This window comes from Strix aluco, chromosome 7 (assembly GCF_031877795.1).
Source record: "Strix aluco isolate bStrAlu1 chromosome 7, bStrAlu1.hap1, whole genome shotgun sequence".
Classification (NCBI taxonomy): Eukaryota; Metazoa; Chordata; class Aves; order Strigiformes; family Strigidae; genus Strix; species Strix aluco.
Genome location: NC_133937.1, coordinates 20,668,763 through 20,686,820, shown reverse-complemented (window position 1 = coordinate 20,686,820; position 18,058 = coordinate 20,668,763). Strand labels below are relative to the sequence as shown.

The following is an 18,058-nucleotide window of genomic DNA, read 5'->3' as shown; positions in this document are numbered from 1 at the left end:
TATGTGAAGTTGTGCCTTACATAACTTACTGGTAAAAGATGTGTCTGTGTCTCTGGCACACAGTAGTGAAGTGCATGAACTACACAGATAAGCTCAATCGCATATACAGCATGTGTGTTAAGGGAGGGACAAGAAGTGTAGTGAAGATGAGTCTGTTCATGTTTAAAGCTGCTCAGTTCAACAGCATCTGCACAAGCAAAAGGGATATTGGACTGTAGTATCTACCTCCTGCTCCACTGGCCTGCAAGTGCTGACTGCTCTGGTCTCTATTAAGACCGTGCAGTGCTGCTCTGAGCCTTGCTGCAGGGTTCAGGTTCTCCAGACCTTTCCTAGCCCATCCATATTGATTTCTTAAAATCTGGCCAGTGTTTCTCTGCATTAAAATCCCCTGTTGTGTCCCTTAGCAGCCTTATTAGTTCATGCTGGCAAGAATGACCACTTGAGCTTTTTCCCATTTTCTGTCTGGTTTGGTCTTTGCTCCCCTCTGTGACCTACAGCTGTTTGCTGTAACTCTGAGATTTTCTGTCTAGAAGGCCCTCTTTGGCATCCCCAAGAAAGCTGACCTCCATGGCAAGCTGACCCAAGCAAATCCCAACACAGGGAAAAGACATATGTAGCTAGCCAGGCACAGCCTTGGGATCCAGCAAAAGCAAATCCACCCTGCTTGTGAATCCACCTTACCCCCAGGAGGAGGAATGAAGAACCACTCATGAGCTCTCCTTGTTGTGTTCTGTTAATGAACCTGCCTCTCAAACATGGCTAGAAGCCAAGACAGTGCAGACTCTAGCGGCATGCTTACTGTGCCAAGGTCAATGCCTCCTGCTTCACAACTTGCTCTCGCCATGTGATGGATGTGTTTGAGGCAGGAGCAGCTGGCACAGCTCATTCTCTTGGGAATAGCCAGGGCATCTTCCCAGGCCGTCAGGGGCCCTGCTGGGTTAAGTGAAATAGCAGTGTGTGGGAAGGAAATAAGAGGCCCATAGTTTGGTGTTTACCCAGAGTCCCATGTGAGTCTGTGAATGTGAGAGGGAACAAAGCTCCTATATACCAAGAGTTAAGATATAGCTGGTGGGAACATTTCCATCAAGGCAGCTTTCCGTTTAAAATAAATAAATAAATGCTGGCATGGGTGGATTCTGACAAAAGTCTAGATGGAAACTATATGATATTTCAGCTGATTTCACAGAAACATTTCTCTGAATTAAGGTATTCAGAGCTGTTCAGCTCTTTTTAAAACAAACACAAAAAGGAAAAAAAAAATTTCAGACTCTACTCCTAAGCCTTAACATGTCACGCAGCTACTGCAAACCCTGTGACAACTTTGCTGGGGTTGGCATTACTGAAAGTTGTTAGCCTTAAATGCACTGGTCCTATTAGCCCAGAGATGCTTCTTGAGTCATGCCATGCAAGTCTTGGTATGGGAGTGGGGGGGGACCTCCCAAGTCTCTGTACAGTCTGCTGCTTTATTGAGCTTTACTGTAGGGTGTAGGACATGTATGGTGTGGGATGTGGCTGTGTTTGTGGTGTGGGTTTGGGTTTTGTTTTGGTTTTTTTTAAATAAGCTTTTTTGAAGGAAGGGAGGTAGAGGAGGGTTTGTTAAGTTTCTGGAGTCCTGTTTTGCTGTGTTCCAGATAGGTAGAGATAGAAAGAGTTGGTAATAATGAGTGAGTGGCTTACTCTGTTGTAACAGAACTCACTGAGTCTCAGTAGAGTTTTATGCTGAGAAATTACCTAGTATAATTTGCATGTTGTGTCTGTGCCAGAGGCCAAAATGTTAGCAGGGAAGGGTGTGTGTGGGGAGAAGCAGTGGAAAAATTATAATGAGCTTTAGTCAAGGGGGTTGAATATAGGGCTCCTCACAAGGGAAGCCTTGTTTATTAAGCAACTTGATCTCTTCCTGTGAGATCATATGTGAAAAACAGGTTGAGCCATGTCCGAGGGTGTTGCCCCATGGAATTTGTAGATAAGGGTGGTTTATACCTGCGTGTTCCCAGCACAGAGAGGCCAGTTACATTCTGAAGCTTCTAGAGGGAATAAGCCTCCTGAGGAGTACAGTTATTCCAGTTTTCTTGTGGTAAGTTTATTGAAAATAACTTTTATTTCTTCCTCTTCTCCTTCCACCCCATTCAAATCTGAGATTCCCTAACCGTGAGGTGTGATACGTGTGGTTATCTTCATCAACAGACCCAGGTATCACTACTGAGACTGCAATGGCATGGTGGAAGGCCTGGGTAAGTAGAGGAAATATTGAACACCCTGATTTTTTTGGCACCGTAATAAGGTAATTTATAAGTTGCATCAGGCACTGTGTGGGAATGAAATGTTTCCCTTTAAAAATCAGCAAGACCTATTTACTGTTTTTCTGACTATAAGTGCATTCAGCACTTCAAAAACCTTGATTAAGGAATGTGTTAATGTGATCACTGGCTTTAAGAAGAGCAGAGTCTTCCCCATCCTTCAGTTGAGAGCGGTGCAGGGGGGTGTTTGTGTGCCTATGTACAGGGGGAGATGGTACCAGGAAACAGCAAAGTTACAGCTGAGGTCTGCAAGCTGCAGGTTCCTTGTCTGCTCCCTTCTCTTGTGGCAGTGAGTTCAGGGCACTGGCCTATCCCCATTTTGGTCTCCAGTTGTGCTGGCAGGCTGTGGTCACAGAGGGAGATGTGGTCAAGCCACAGTATCTTTGATGAGTTTTTAATATTGCAGTGACAATGTGTATTTGAACACCTTGTCTGTCTGCTAGGAGCTAGAAATGTTGTGTATGTTCTCTTTTAAACTCTTGTGGCTTTGGGAGGAATGTGGCAGGATGGGGGGATGCTCATGGGGTGCACTGAGGCAGCCTCTAGGGTACGGCTCAGGCCAGGCAGCGGGCAGCTCTGGTGATGTGCACAGCTCTGCTGCCATCCATGGCAGCTCTCCCATTAGCCTCTGTGGAAGGCCAGGTTTACCCCCAGACTTTATCTCCAGATAACTATAAGCCATAGCCTAGAAAAGACCTGCTGGAGACATGCAATGGAGGAGTAGTGGTAGAGAAGTCTTCTTTCCCAGCCCCGTCCCCTGCCCAGCACCACTGCCAATAGTGCACAGGCTTTCTCTGGACTGCTCTTGTCTTGCTTGTGGGAAGAATTGTCCCAGAGTCCCTGCCTGCTGCTTCTTGTGAGGATGGCTTCGTGTTTCAGCAGCCTGTGCAAAGGCTGAGCCTACACTGAGGCTCCAGTGCTGTTGCTCCTCTCCCGGCCGGGGCGTTGGCAGTGCTAGTGCTGGTAGATGAGTAGCGGGCAAGGGGCCTCTGCTGCCACATGCTAGCAAAGGTACCCGAAAGGCATAGGAGAGCTGCCTTGAAGTGTATTATATTACCTCAGGTGCAATACGTCATCACAGAGTGAGAAACCACTTTGCATGGACATGACCGTTTTTCTGGTTCTCAGTTACAATTTTGCAACCAAGCAGTGGGAACTGCATTAAAAAACAAGCCAAAACACCTTGTGGGGTGGGGAATACCAGGCTAATTCCTACTTTCCTTCAGTAGGCTTCAGATTAGGAAGCTTTCCTGATCTCAAAACATATCATGATCTCTTTATGTCACCAGAAGGATTAGAATTGTAATCTTCCTTTCTGCTCTGATTTCCCTCTACCTCCCTATCTCCTTTTGCAAGTTTAGTGTAGTAAAATGGATTTTTTTGTTTCCAAAGCCTGGAGTATCTCTCACTTTAATTTTTCCCTTTTTGCTGCTTTGTTCCACACTACCTCCCAAGCTGGAAAACATCTGAAACCTTAGAGTGAGAAAAGGATAAAAGCCCTTGAAAGCTCCAGCAATCTTCTATCTGTCAGTGTTGTAGGGAGTAGAGGCATGAAAAGAAGATGAGTGGGTGAAGGAAGGATGGTAAAAAATTGTTTTGGTTTTCTAAACCCTTCATAAAAAATACAGTTCAAAAGCAAAAAGAATGAAAAAATGTGAAACTCTTTCAGAAACTCTCCACTGAAAAAAAACCCCAAACCAGTAACCCCACCTGTCCCCAAATCCCAGCTTGTCAATAAACTATGTTGAGGTTTGAAAATATTTTGGTAGGAAAACTTTTAATCCCTCTCCAGTTCATTTATAGGTAAAACTTTTCAGAGCATCACCTGTGAGGTATGCTGATTCCATTGCTTTCATGCCAATTATTCGTCTTCACATGAGAGTTACACAGATACCTTGAGTAGTTTCAATTAGGTAACTGTAGGATCAATTCATCTGGGAAACAATACCAAACTGAACAGGGTTTCTCTGGAAACTTGTCGTGATTGTACCTGTGCTGGAACAATTGTGTACACAGAGAATGAGGTGAGTGGGTGTGTTACTTGAGCCAGAATGGGCTGTAAATGTTTATTGGAATTAATACCAAAAAAGACCATTGTTTAATTTGTTTCTGCTGCCTCCAAATGAAAGGTCAGCTTTGCATTCCCTCTTTCACTGAGTCACCAGACACAGGCCCAGAGTGTTTCTTTCACATGGTCCTTGCATACAGCTATGATTGTCCATCTTTTTCAGAGCAAAATGAGATGGATGAGTGTAACCTGTTTTCCAGGGCAGTTGTGATGGTGCTGGCTGACTTCACAAAGAACCAGAAAAGGAGCACTTGCAATGGTCCTGTCAGCTCAGCCAAACTGTCCCAGGCTGATGACAAACCACTGGGGGTGGCAGTGCTTTAGTCTGTCACTGCTCTTTCTGCAGTGACAGCTTCACCACAGCCTTAAACTTACTGCTCAATAATCATTGGGATTTAAAGCTGCATCCATTAAGAAGTTTCCTGTTGACACCATCCCCTTCACAGATGCTCTTTCTGCTGGGAGCAAGGTGTGGTAACCTGGGAGTCTGTCTCTGTGCTGGCTGTAAAGCAGACTTCTCCAGATCTTGCTGACTGATGACCATACTGCCTCTCTCAATACTTGTCACTGCCTTTCGGTTGGTTGTCACTGCTCCCAGAGCTTGGCTGGCAAAGAAGCTGACATGCAAACATACACCAGCTATATCTACTGGTCAAGCACTCGTCAAGGACACCTGAGCTGGTTTGGCCACAGCCAGCCTGAGCATCTGTGCAGCACAGTGCTAGGCTAGACCTGGCATTTGTTGACAGACACTCCTGAGCACACAGCCATTAATCTTCCAGTCTCTCATTTAAAAACTGAAAATGCAGGTCCTGAAGGGAATTTCCACAAGCTTTTTTACCTGGCAAGGATCACTTGAAGGCTTTTTCCTCTGGTGAGGCTTTTTTCTCTGGGGAGGACTTGGATGACCTGGAAGGACTCTAGAAGAGGGGTAGAGCCTTCTTCGACAGAAGGGATTTGCATCATACCAGGAGGCTTCTGGGTGGCCCTTGGTGGTCTGTGTTATGCAAGTCAGATGGGACAGCCATAGTGATTCCTTCTGGTCTGTAAGCTCTGATTTCAAGGTGTTTTTTATCTGACTGTAAAGCCACACCCATTGAAAAATCCATCAGGTCATACTGATATCAGTAGTTCAATATTAACCCTCTCTCTGCAAGTAAATTTACAAACATATAGTAGTTTCCTGGGGCAACTTAAATCTCTCTGCTGCTAAGAAAGAGAAAATTGTGTCCATTATTGGAATAAAGTGGTGATGCCCGACCACTCGTGTACTCCCCTGTTGATAGAACCTTATTGTGAGAGATGCGTCAATATATTCAAGCCAGTCTCTTGACTAACAGCTTTTGTTAAATTGAAGCTCTTAAACCTGGGTTCTGTTTGATGGTCCTACTACCTTGTGGTGACTGGAATAAGTCTCAGTGTGTCTTTCTGCTCTGGAAGTCTGGCACTGGCAGCATCTTAGGGGTCTGTCTGGAGTATTCCTGCGTACTTGGCCCTTGGCTCAGGAGAGAACATCAAACCTGCGCTCCTCCAGATGGATCTCTTCCTTCAAAGTAGTCTCTTGGCCCAAGTATTTCCAGTGGAGATGCTTCCTTCTTGAGACCAGCTGTGCAGAAGTGCAGCAGCAGAATAAAGCTGCTACTTAAAATAATGGTCTGTGAGAGCATGACTATTCCATGAAATAGAAAAACTATGTGTAAAAACTACACGGCAACAAATCACTGGGAAATGCAGTATGATACAGTAGCATACGTGCTGTGAAGCATTGTGTTTAAGGGGTAAATAGGAAAGTCTAGCCTACTCAGCTTTCTCTGCCAGACTGCCTGCACCTAATGACTGTTGCAGCAGTGTCAGTCATGCTTTGTGCTTCATGTTTCTGCCAGGAGCCAAAGGCTGGTACAGGCAGGTGGAGGCAGGAAACTTGTGTTCTCTTTGGAGGTCTGCTCTGCTGAGAGACTTTGAACCAATCCCTCCACTTTTCTGTGCCTTCCCCACATGCAGGCAATTAATAATATTAATGTACTTTCAAAACACTTTTTCTTCAGCTGATGAAAAGCAGTGGTGAAAAGTCACATATTTTTCTTCTTTTTTCAGAGTGAAGCAGAGGGCAAGTCTGTGATGGGTGCTTTAAACTTTGACCCTGCACCTGATGCTCAGACTCTGTACAAGGCCATGAAAGGGCTTGGTGAGTTGACTCCAACCACATGTGTAAATTCTATGTTCTGCTTATAATTGCCACTTTGAAAGCCATTCCTTAAGAAAATTGCAGCCAGAGATATCACTTAATTTAATGTGGAAAATTAAAAATTAAAGTTTCTTCAGTACATACTTAAACTTCTGTACGATGGCAATGAACTAGGGAAGGTTATCTGAATATTTGAATTGGGATTTTGGACTAGTCTCAATTTTGTTTGTGCACTGTGTTTATGGCTTATTATTGCTCTCCATAGGGACTGATGAACAAGCTATAATTGACGTCCTAACCAAGAGGAGCAATATGCAGCGTCAACAGATTGCCAAATCCTTCAAAGGACAATTTGGAAAGGTTATTCCAAAACAAAGCCATACTCAGTCATTATTTCACTGCATGTAGCATGTAGTAAATTGGTGTACAGTTCATCCTGTAAGCATGATGCAAATAATATGCAGGTCTTCTGTAAATAAGTAGATTAATATTTATTTGTAAGGCCTGAATGTGTGAAATAATTAATTTTTGGTCAGAAATACTGAATTTTCCCCAGGAGATTTTTGTAAAATGCATTTTGACCAGAAATATTTTTAAACTATTTTAACTTAAAGTGTAACTTCTTACTGTTTCTGAAGCTGTAACAGAAATTGATACCTTTCTAAGTGGCATTTTGAGTAAAATATTGGTTTGGGGCCCTTTTAAATGCCAAAGAAAGTTCAATTTAAAGACTTATTTAATTACATTTGTTTGGAAATTCTGAAAATGAAAACAAACTGCGGTTATTGACAACCATGTTTTCCTGTGGCTATCTTTCTGTCTTTGATAAAATCTTACTTTTATTGGGAAAATTTTTCCACTGGAAAACTCTGCCACTGGTCCTACTCTGGAGTCTCCAATGACTCTTGCTGGAAAGGGGACTGCCATGCAAGGGCCTCAGAAATGGAAGCAAATGGAGGGGTGGGCAGGTATGGAACAGTGGAGTGCTTGCATCCCACTAAAACAGGGTGAGTCATACCCTAAAAAAACCTGCATTATAGTGTAAGGAAAGTTTGAAGTTTATCTTCAAACAGACTGCACACCTGATTCTGAAAAAGTCCTGGGTGCATGTTTATATGCAGGCTGTGGGAATCAGCTCTGCCTGAAGCTACATTCCTTGCTCAATCCAAGGCCATCATCAGCCTGGTTCTGCTCACCAAGTAAAGCAGGGTGGAGGAAGATTTTAATCTTCCCTACTTTGCTGCAGAATTAATTATTACCTTGGAGAAGCTTGAGTATTGGGGCAATAGAGAATGTCGAAGGACTTAAACAAATCCCATTTTGGAGTTAGGTGACTCTTTCAGTCCCAGAACCTTCTCTAAAAAGCTATCAACACAATACTGTCATTCAGCTTCATTGCTGTAGGCCACGGCAATGGAAACAGCACTGGGCAGTAAGAAGATCCTGTAAGGCTTTTTATGGAACTGTGTGATGCATGTTTAACAGGATCTGATTGAGAGCCTGAAGTCTGAACTGAGTGGCAACTTTGAGAGGCTCATTGTAGCTCTCATGTACTCCCCATTCAAGTATGATGCCAAGGAGCTCCATGATGCCATGAAGGTAAGCAAATTGCATGCTGGTATTTAAGTAGTAGCACAGATACAGTGCTAATTTCCTGTAACTGTGCTTATTAATGCAAGTAGTAACTGGACTGTTACATGATTTGTTATTAGCAGTAGCCTTTAAGAAATAGTTAATGGTACTATTAATGCATATTCTGGGGAAAAATTCTGCTTTAATTTTTAGGGCTGTATGAGAGTTTCTGTACATACGTGCCTCATAGAGCCTGGGGAAGGCAACAGCAAAACTAAATTCAGCTTTGGCAAGGAATGAACATCCACAGATCATGGTTTTCAGTTAAACATCTCTTTGTTGCTTTCTACAGTGACTCTCCTGAATGGAGCTCAATGACACAAAGCTACTGCCCTGAAGTCCACCTGAGATGTGAAACCTTTAAGAAATTGAGTGGTGTTGTGAGGGCCAGACTGGGGTTGACTGGGGTCCTACTTACTGATACAGTATCTTTTGAAGTTTCAGGTGCAGAGAGGTCTATTAAAATGGTACAAAGATGGACTGACTAGACAAGCGTTGGTCTCCCCATATCCCTCCTATACTCTTAGTCATCAAAGATCCAAATCCAGAAATGCATTGCGGAAGTGCAGGGATACATAAAATCATCCTTTATGAGTTAGGCACCTCAGCAAAAGAAACCATGTTCAAATCAAATGTGCTTTGTGTCTCCAGCTTTCATTGTGACAGTTTCTCGCAGCTCAGCATGCACCCTAACACTTTGCTGCCATCTGACTCCTCACTTGACCATACTTCTCTAGCAATAAATTAGACTCTATGACTAGATGCCTTTCTCCACCTTTACTTCTCCACTATGTTTTCTATTAAAGGGTGTGGGAACAAGTGAAGATGTCATCATAGAGATCCTGGCATCCCGGACAAAAGCACAGATCAAAGAGATAATCAAGGCGTACAAAGAAGGTAAAGTGCCTGGGGCTCTGATTTGTGTGGTCAGAGCAATGTGTGACTGCCTGATTGCACAGCAGGAATGGTGTTACCAGCTAGCACTGTCAGCAGGAAAATGGGACTTTTAAAAGCAAGAAGGTGCAACCTAACTCTGCTTTCAGCCTGGCAAACAGACTATGGCTATGCTGAGAGAATCTGAAAATCCCTTTCTAGGTCTCCTTCCAGCTACAGGAAAACGTCAGTAAATCACAAATTTGGTTCAGCTTGGCCACAAAGGCTATTGTCAGAATATAAACAAAACTATAGCTATGTACTTGGCTCTTTCTCCCCATTAAATACATGCTAGATGGGAATTTATTAAATATGTATTTGGAAATATTTGATATCTCTTTGGTCCCTTAAACTATATCTCTAACGTTAGCCCTGTGTTTATGCCTTGGACATCAGTGGAGCTAGTGACTCAGATGTGAATGCTGACCTGGGCATCACTGAGGGTGTGAGCTGATCTCAGCCCTTGTTTTTTTTCCCTAGCAACCTTCCTGACTAGTGTCAGTCTACTGTGTGTCCTTGGGTGACTGGTGATATCCTGACTCTATGTCCTGGTTTCTATCCTGGACACTGTATCACCCAAATAATAAATCTTTCCCTTGTCCTTCTCTTTCCCTTGGGTAGAATATGGTTCTGATCTGGAAGAAGACATAAAATCGGAAACAAGTGGCTACTTGGAGCAGATTCTGGTTTGCCTTCTTCAGGTAACGCTAGTGAAGAGAAATGAGGGTATAAAAATCTTCAGGTTTTTCTCTTCCTTTTTGGAGAAGACATGCAAGAGAAGAGGCAATACAGTCATGATTACAAGATAAAATGCAGACAGAAATGTCACTTGGTCTGGATCTGTGTTTCAGCTTCAATGTGACTGAAGCAGGGAACCGTCCCTCCCTTAGCAGCAGTAAGAGAGCTGGGAACTCAGCTCTGCTGCAGGGAGACACCTCACTTTTACATATGTGTAAAGCCACTGCGCTCTACAAGGGTCTTAGAAAACAACACCCCTCAACTATGATTCACCACTCTTCCAGGGTCTGTGCCCTCAATGCTGAGTGCATTTGGATGCATTTATCCTATTGCGTTCTCTGAATTTTCCTGCCTATCAGCAGAATAACTTAGCAATTTTTTGACTCCGCTTCATATGACTGATTTCAGTGCCTTTCAGTGAAGGAGTTAGCACTCATGCTGTCTGAAACATTACTGCTTGAGTACTCTGCAGAAATAGATAGCTAAGAAGGATAATTGATCTTTTCCCAGAATGTACACTGTGATCCTTATATATGGAAGAAGCTTCATGAGACAAAATGGTTACCTTTCTTCTTCTTCTCATAGGGTGAAAGGGACAATGCCACTCTCTATGTGGACACAGCACTGGCTCTCCAGGATGCAGAGGTATTCTCAAATGCCTGTGATCAGTGATATGCCTGATCCCATCTGTCTTGAACTTCAGAGTGCCCCAGTGGGGAGCAGGGTCCTGGTCAGCAGAGGGTTGGAGCCATAATAGTTTGGGGAGGGGTGGTCTTCAGGAAGAAGCAACTTGGGGTTCTTCAATTTTGCCTGCACTTGCTGAGCCTTGCTGTTCCAAAGAGGAGTGATAAAAGCTGGGCTTGGGCTCAGCTGCTTTTGATATGTGAAAGTATGCGGGTATGGTGGAATGGTACAGTAAAAAATAGGGCAGAAACCTCAAGAGCATTGTTGGCTGCTCCAGCTACTGCAGGAGGGATGGAAAGGGTGGAGATAGTGACTAGTCCAATTTGACTAGAAGACATGATCAAGGGTTTTCATAATCAACCATTCTAGAAGAGTCTAGTTCACACAGTGTTTTAGGTTACTTCAACCCCCTTTATCCTAGCAGTGCCTTAAGCCAAACTCTGCTCCTTTACCAGCTGCACACACAGAACATCTCTCTAACAATTGTGTGTTAAATTACAGACACTCTATGCTGCTGGGGAGAAGATACGGGGCACTGATGAGACACAGTTCATCACCATCTTGTGCACAAGGAGTGCCACACACTTGCTGAAAGGTATGGAGCAGAGCCCACACTCCCAAGCCTCTGAAATGGGAAATCACTCTAGCCAAAAAGAAGAGGCAGGATTATAGATGGGAGAGATGGGTGGTCAGAAATAAGTACCTGAGTCTGTCTCCTAATCCTTGGTCACTCAGTGACGAAAAGCGGCCAGCAGCTTTCACGAAAACTTATGAAGAGAGTGCTGCTGAAAATTAAGTGGCTTATCTAGGAGTGCTTATACAATGGTGATGACTGGATGGTATAGCTGTTTTTATAAACCCAAGGGGAGAGAGAGTCCCTTTCTAACCAGGTAGGAACATGCAGTGGTCAGACTCATGACCCCTTGCATGTGGGTTCCTCTGGGAAAAAAAATCACCTAAAAAGTAGCTGGTTATTCAGTGCTGGAGAATCACAGAGTGAACCCTGCATTTCTGCCCCAGGTTCTTCTGAAGGCATCAGAGGCTGCCGGAGAGGGAAAGCACTAACCCAGCTCCAGCTAAGGGAGCCCTCAGCTCCTCACTGTCCCATGCAACAGAGACCTGGCCTTGTCATCTCAAGACTTTTGAGGCAGTCCAAGGCTCTGACTAACAGATTTTGTTATGTCAGCTGAATCTAAGCACATCAAGTACTGTGTAAATCAGCTGGACCTAAACTGATAAATATGTCTGGTGATAAATTAGGTATGCCTGAGCTTTTTCAAACTGAGGTCTTCTGAGGCGCTTTTCTAGGCCCTGGAGGCCAGCTCCCTCTTGTGTTTTAAAATTTAATCTCCCAGTGTCACTTAGAAAACAAAACAAAAAAAGTGGTGTCTAGTCTTTGGCTGTGTCTGCCTTTAAGAACTGAATTTCAACTAGGTGTTATAGGATGCAGCCAAACTTTAGGACCTACTGTATCACCAAGCAAGTAATTTCCTCTGTGCTATGATAGCCTGTAACTCTTTATCTTTAGAACTTGAGTGTAATTGTTGCAGCTATTTTTTTTTTTTTTTATAATATGGAGAATAAGCCCAAGTTGAGATGGTTGTATCTATCTGTCGATTCTGTGGAATTGTCTTTCCCCAAAGTATCTGACTGTCAATGTTTAGGTATCTGATCTTGAATGCTGAGAAAACTTCATTAAGATGTCCATTGAGTTACATAGCAGTTTTCCTTCTCTGTTAGTCTGAAAGCTAGGAATCAAAACTGAGATCTGTAATTCTGAACCCCAGATATCCAGAGTGTATCAGGTGAACAACAACTTCTGTGAATGTGGGAGTTCAAATATCTTGGAATCTGCACCTGTGTTTTGCTCATCTTTTCTGAGCTGTTCTTCAAAAATTGTGGTTGAAATAATAAGTTTTCCCAAACTGTTGTCATCATTTGAAAGTTCAAGGGCCATGAACAGCTTAGTCCTAGATTTAATTTGATTTTATTTTGGCTTCTGAAGCTAGTGACATCAACAAACACAAGACCAAATGATAGAGTTGTGCCTAACCTTCTGTCATCTGCTTCATTTCTGTGATTAAAGACATCAATGAAGGGTCAGATTTCCAAATGAATATGAGGTGACTGAACTTGCATTCTCAAATGAAGGCAGGGAATTAAGACCCATGGATGGGTTGTGTTTTTCTGAACATTGCTATCCATTTTTGTAGCTGATTTCTGGGCTTGACTAAAGCCTCCTGAAGTTGGTGCAAATGTGGCCATTGCTTTAGCGGGATCTGCCACACAAGCAAATATTGGGCACAAAATGCCTGAGCAGTTGCTTGGTAAAAAAATTGAAGTTTTTTGTTTCAAACAGTGTTTGAAGAATACCAGAAACTGGCTGGTAAAAGCATAGAAGACTCTATCAAGAGTGAAACTCATGGTTCACTTGAGGATGCCATGCTGGCTATTGGTAAGAGTTGCTACGTTTCCCTTTCTTCTGAGTCTGCTGCCTTTTCTCCTGCAGTAGTTGACTGTTATGGGATGGATCTACTTTATGAAGGTATCTGGTAGGAAGTAAAGTGTACTTCTTAGGTAAGACAAACTCAGATCCCAGGGGCACACTGAATTAATGGAAAGCATGTTGAATCTCTGTTACCTGCTGTCCTGGACTGGAATTACTGTTGATTCTTACTGAGCCTTTTTGTATGCCTAGTGAAATGCACCAGGAACATCCGTTGCTACTTTGCAGAGAGGCTGTACTATGCTTTAAAGGTAAGGCTCTTCATTGTCACACTCTTGTTTCTATACTGGACTTGTCACCTGGCTTCCACCAGTTCAAATTAGAAGAGCCAAGGTTTTGGTGAAATCCAGCAAGCTTAGTGTTACTGTTGCAAGTAATGGCAGAATCTCTTCAAACACTTGGGTAGAAAAGTACCCTTTAAGCTTGAGATACCAAGGGAGTCTGGTTTTTCTGACTTAGGAGTCTGCAGGAAGCCCAGTCCCACCTCCTGGAACATGGATAAAACTTCTGGGAGAAGCTTTTCTAGGAGGCTGATCATGGTGGAGCTTTGCACATAATGTTAACAGATGGACCACAGTATTTTCTTTTTAGAAAGCAATTGTCTCAATGGCAGTATAAAATGAGAGTTCCAAATGGGGACACATAAGGCATCTGCAGATTGTGCCCCTGTAACTCTTAACTGACATGCGAAAGATGTCAGCTCTCTCAACTTTGTGGAAAGCTGGGATGACTGATTATTTTTGTTATCAATGTGATCTTAATTTTCCTGTGAGTGATTAAACAATGTTGACTGAAGCCAAGTGTTGCATGGGTGATGCTGCAGAAGGTCATTGTGTATTCAGTGCCAATTTCCAACTCTGTAGCATGTTTGCTTTTGCGTTTGACATGTGCAAAGACATAACACGCTTCCATGGGCAGGGTTGTGGTATTGACAGTGGCCCCTGGGGAGAGGGTGGGGGTTGGCCCTCCAGAAAGAGAAGCAGATGTGCTGTAGAACATGTGCCGAGCAGTGTTTGAAAGCTGACTCCTGTTCTGGACCAGTTTGCAACAGCTTATCTCTTTAACACCCACTAACATCACAGACTGATATATCTGTTATTCCAGGGGGCTGGCACCGATGATGGGACTCTTATAAGGGTGATTGTTTCTCGAAGTGAAGTTGACTTAAATCTTATAAAGGCTGAATTCAAACATATTGCAGGGAAGTCTCTCTCCAGTATGATTCTGGTAAGCAGCATCTTGATATGATGGTTCTTAGCTATCACATACATTCCTTACCTGTCCAGCAGTGTGAGATGCTTCCATGCTTGTTTTCAGTAAAAATGGCATTTCTACTGAGATCATAGCTCTTCTTAATTAGGCCTATTAACAATCATCTCCTTGAGAGACATATATGCCTGAAAGGTAAGTCAGATTGTATGCTCTGTAAGTGACTTGGGCAAAGCCAAACCTGAGGAGAGACTGCTTGAGGTTTTTCATGGACCAGACTCTGTATCCATGCACTTCATGATCTCCTAGATGAATCTAGATTAATCTAATCCTCCCTGTTACACCTTTCCCACACTGCTGTGTCGTTTTCTTCTCTCTCTCTCTGATGTCTTTAACTACCTCCAGTAGTGCTGGGTTTCTTTTGGTTTTTGTTTTCTTTTTGTTGTTGGTTTGTTGTTGGGTTTTAGGGGTTTTTTAGTTGACTTATCCCAGATGAAGGTCTGGCCTATACTGTGGTGAGATAGGTCTAGAAACTGAACCTTGTCAAAGCTTTTTGTAGCTTTTGAGGTTTAAGTCTCAGTTCTGAGTGAATGACCCTCCCCTATTAGGGCTGAAATTCTGGGGTTTACCATTTGTCCTAAGGACTCTGAGACATGCCTCTCACCCAGTGCAAATGGCACAGAAGCCCTATCCTTAGCAGTCCCCATGGGAAGTTTGGTTCTGTAATGAAGGCCCTTTCTTCTAATTGACACTGTCAGTGTCTGTCATGTTGATTAATGATCAGTCTTCAAGGGTCTGTACAGAATATTCACTCCTTCTGAGAAATGGAACTGGCTTTACACCTGTCATCACAAAACATTCAAAGGGAGCAAATTTTTTATCTAGTTATATTCTCTGTGGTACTTTATCTAGACCAAAATGGCCAATTTGTGGCTTTTTAAAAAATGTCATGTGTCAGGGCTAACTATACTGCCCTTTCCCTTCCCATAGGGGAGAGATGCTACACAAATACCCAGACACATAAAATCTGAACACAACAGGCTTGGTTGCTCTTGTTCGTGCTGACTTTCTGTGCCGCTCTGTGGGATGGAGCCCCAATAAATGGCTCACCTGGATTCCAAAGAAAAGAATTGGACTTGATAAATGTTATTTCAGGTGGCAGCTACAAGCCTCATTTCTCCATTCACTTTTGATGGTGTGTCAACTGGCAGTAACTCTGCTGAAGTCTGGCTTGCTCTTTCCAAAGTTCATTTCCTGTGTGGGCATATTCCATCGACTGACAAATTCAGCAGTCGGAACATGCAGAGGAACTTCCACATTCACCTTCTTTTAAAAAAATTTTTTCTCCTTTCAGGATGACACCAGTGGTGATTACAAGACAGCCTTGATGAATCTCTGTGGCAGTGACTGACAGAGTCTAAGAGGAAGATGTTGAAATGGATACAGAGAGAAAATTAACAGTGGAACAAGGCTCTGAAAATGTACATGCAGAAAATCTTTCCATTAATCCACAGGGGGAGAAAAAGAAGATCAAATTAATGGTCAAGATTTCCAAAGCTCTCTGAAGGATGTGGATGCTCATTACACATTAAAAGCTATTCACTTCCCCAACAGTTTTTCAAACACAAGTGGGAATGCTTCTTTTTTGTTTTCAGTTTGTTCTGTGCAATTTCCCTTGTCTTTTAACACACTGTGAAGGGTAGCACTTGGATGTGAAATTAAAGGCCCTCTATAGGTGTTTCACAAATCTGAACAACCCTACAATGTTTGGGCTGTCCTCAAGCCTTGTTAACTTCACTAGGACAAGCTGGTACAGCACCAACCACTTTGATGCTAGCAGGGTGGGTCTGGAAGGAGTCCCAGATATTAATGATGCTTTAGGGCATGGGTCAGAATGGAGAATTCAGCCCTACGGGGGGCTGGTTTAGCAGCCTTATCTGCGTAACTTCAGTGGGGGCTCCCCAAGGAGCAGGGAATGGCAGAGCCAAACTGGCTGTAAGCATGTGAAAGGTGAAAGCTGTGTGCCCGATTTCCTTCTTGCTTGTGAGAGTGTTTGTGGGGGGAGACTGGCAAGTTCAGGGTGTGACTGTGGGAAAATCAAAGCTGGGGTGACTGATTTGTTTTTGGTGAATATAGGATATCCTGCTCTTGGAAGCAGACCTGTTTCTGCTCCTAGTTTCACATAACTTCCCAGAAGTCAGTGGACTCCCTTGGAAGTTTCCCCCCCCCCCTCCATGATTGCACCTACCACTTGCTGAGTGAGCCCCCAGATTTGGACAGTGATACAGAGAGAACAGGATGAAATGCTTTGAGAAGCTCAGGTCTGCCTTGACCAATGATTCTGCACACTTAAAGCAACTCATTTAAATGTGTAATTATCAAAAGCCATTGTGTGCAGAGAAGCAGCTTTTCTGATCAAGTGGGTGAATTTTCTGCCAGAGGGATGGTTCTTCCCTTGCACTGCTGAAATGAGCAGGAAGCAGTGCAGTAAGAGTGGTGAGTTCAAAAAGTCTTAGGGAGTCCAGGACCCAGGCCTGGGGTCAGGGTATCTGCAACCCTTGGATGACAATGAAGAGGAGGAGGTTTCAAGTGCTTGTGTTTCTAGTGATATCCCGATTTCTCACCTGAACTAAAATGAGTTGGAGACGCATCTCTAGACTGAGCATCAAGGGGAGGTTCTTCACTCAGTTTTTGGGGAATGTGGGCCAGCTCCAGGCATCAAAGAACAGGGAATCTCATGTCCCTTCTGTTGGCCCAAGGACTCACTTTTTTTTGTTTTGAGAGCCACTTGTTCTTATTGACACTGATGATCAGCCTTCCTCTGTTTTTTCTTAAGAGTAGGTTCAGGCGCTGATTTCTAGTGAGAGGCATGCCAGGACTGGGGATGGGATGCCTACTACGGAAAAAACCGTGCTTACACCACCATCTTGTGGGTGACAGCCTGTGTGCAGCCCGGCCGGCGGGACGGCGGCGGGGAGCTCACGGACCCACGCGGGACCCCGAGACCCGTCCGCCGAAGAGGGCGGGTGAATGAGCATCCCGGTCACCCCTCGCCTCCCCAGGTAGTGCCCAAATGTCTCGGTCACAGGCAGGGCGCCAGCCCGAGAGATGCAGAAGAGGCATGGGGTGCTATCTGCTCCCCTTTAAACGATGCACGTTTTCCCTCCCAGCTGTTTTAAAATCTGTAATGAAGGGGTGCTTTTGCTGACAGCTGTCGCCTTCGTGATTTCAGTCTAGGGACTCTCACCCTGCAGCCCCTTAGCTCCAGTGTGGCTAAGAAGCTCTGCAGAAACATTCTTCTCTGACCAAATTCCTGTGATGAGGTTTTAGTGAAAATATGAGCCATTTTCCCCATGTTTGGGGTATTATTTTGGAAAGGCCAAATGGGAATTTGTAACTGCCTAAGCAGGGAGCGTGAATGGTTTATACGGTTGTACCCACAAAACTTGCATTTCCTGAGGTTGGACAGGCAGCAAGCAAGAAGCAATCCTAGCTTTGAGGGACTTAAAATCTGACTAGAAAAGCCTAATGAAACCTCAGCTCTTCAAAGATATTTTAGTTCAGAGTCGTCTGTTGATTTCACTGAAACTTTTGTGCTTATATCATCTCAGAGCTCCTGTTACTATTATCAGGTTATTCAGGTCAGAGGTTGGCTTTTCTCATTGACATGAGTTCAGCACCATGGGTTAGGATTGGGGCTGTTTCAGTGTGATTGTGGTCCCAATTTATTAATAACTTGGGAGATGTAAGGTGAGTTGTCAATAGGCTCAAAGGAGATCAATAGTAAAGCTGGGAAGGAGGAACAA

General features: G+C 43.7%; 1 protein-coding gene across 1 annotated transcript; it reads left to right on the top strand.

The window, feature by feature from the left end:
* The first annotated feature begins 1,906 nt into the window (after nucleotides 1-1,906).
* On the top strand, nucleotides 1,907-15,850 carry LOC141925628 (annexin A8-like protein 1). Its single transcript, XM_074830040.1, has 13 exons — nucleotides 1,907-2,074; nucleotides 2,185-2,231; nucleotides 6,460-6,550; nucleotides 6,816-6,910; nucleotides 8,036-8,149; nucleotides 8,989-9,079; nucleotides 9,737-9,816; nucleotides 10,439-10,498; nucleotides 11,039-11,132; nucleotides 12,897-12,992; nucleotides 13,236-13,294; nucleotides 14,148-14,270; nucleotides 15,607-15,850. Exons 2-13 carry the CDS (start codon nucleotides 2,211-2,213, stop codon nucleotides 15,661-15,663), a joined length of 981 nt encoding a protein of 326 aa, XP_074686141.1. The 5' UTR covers nucleotides 1,907-2,074; nucleotides 2,185-2,210; the 3' UTR covers nucleotides 15,664-15,850.
* Nucleotides 15,851-18,058: the final 2,208 nt, after the last annotated feature.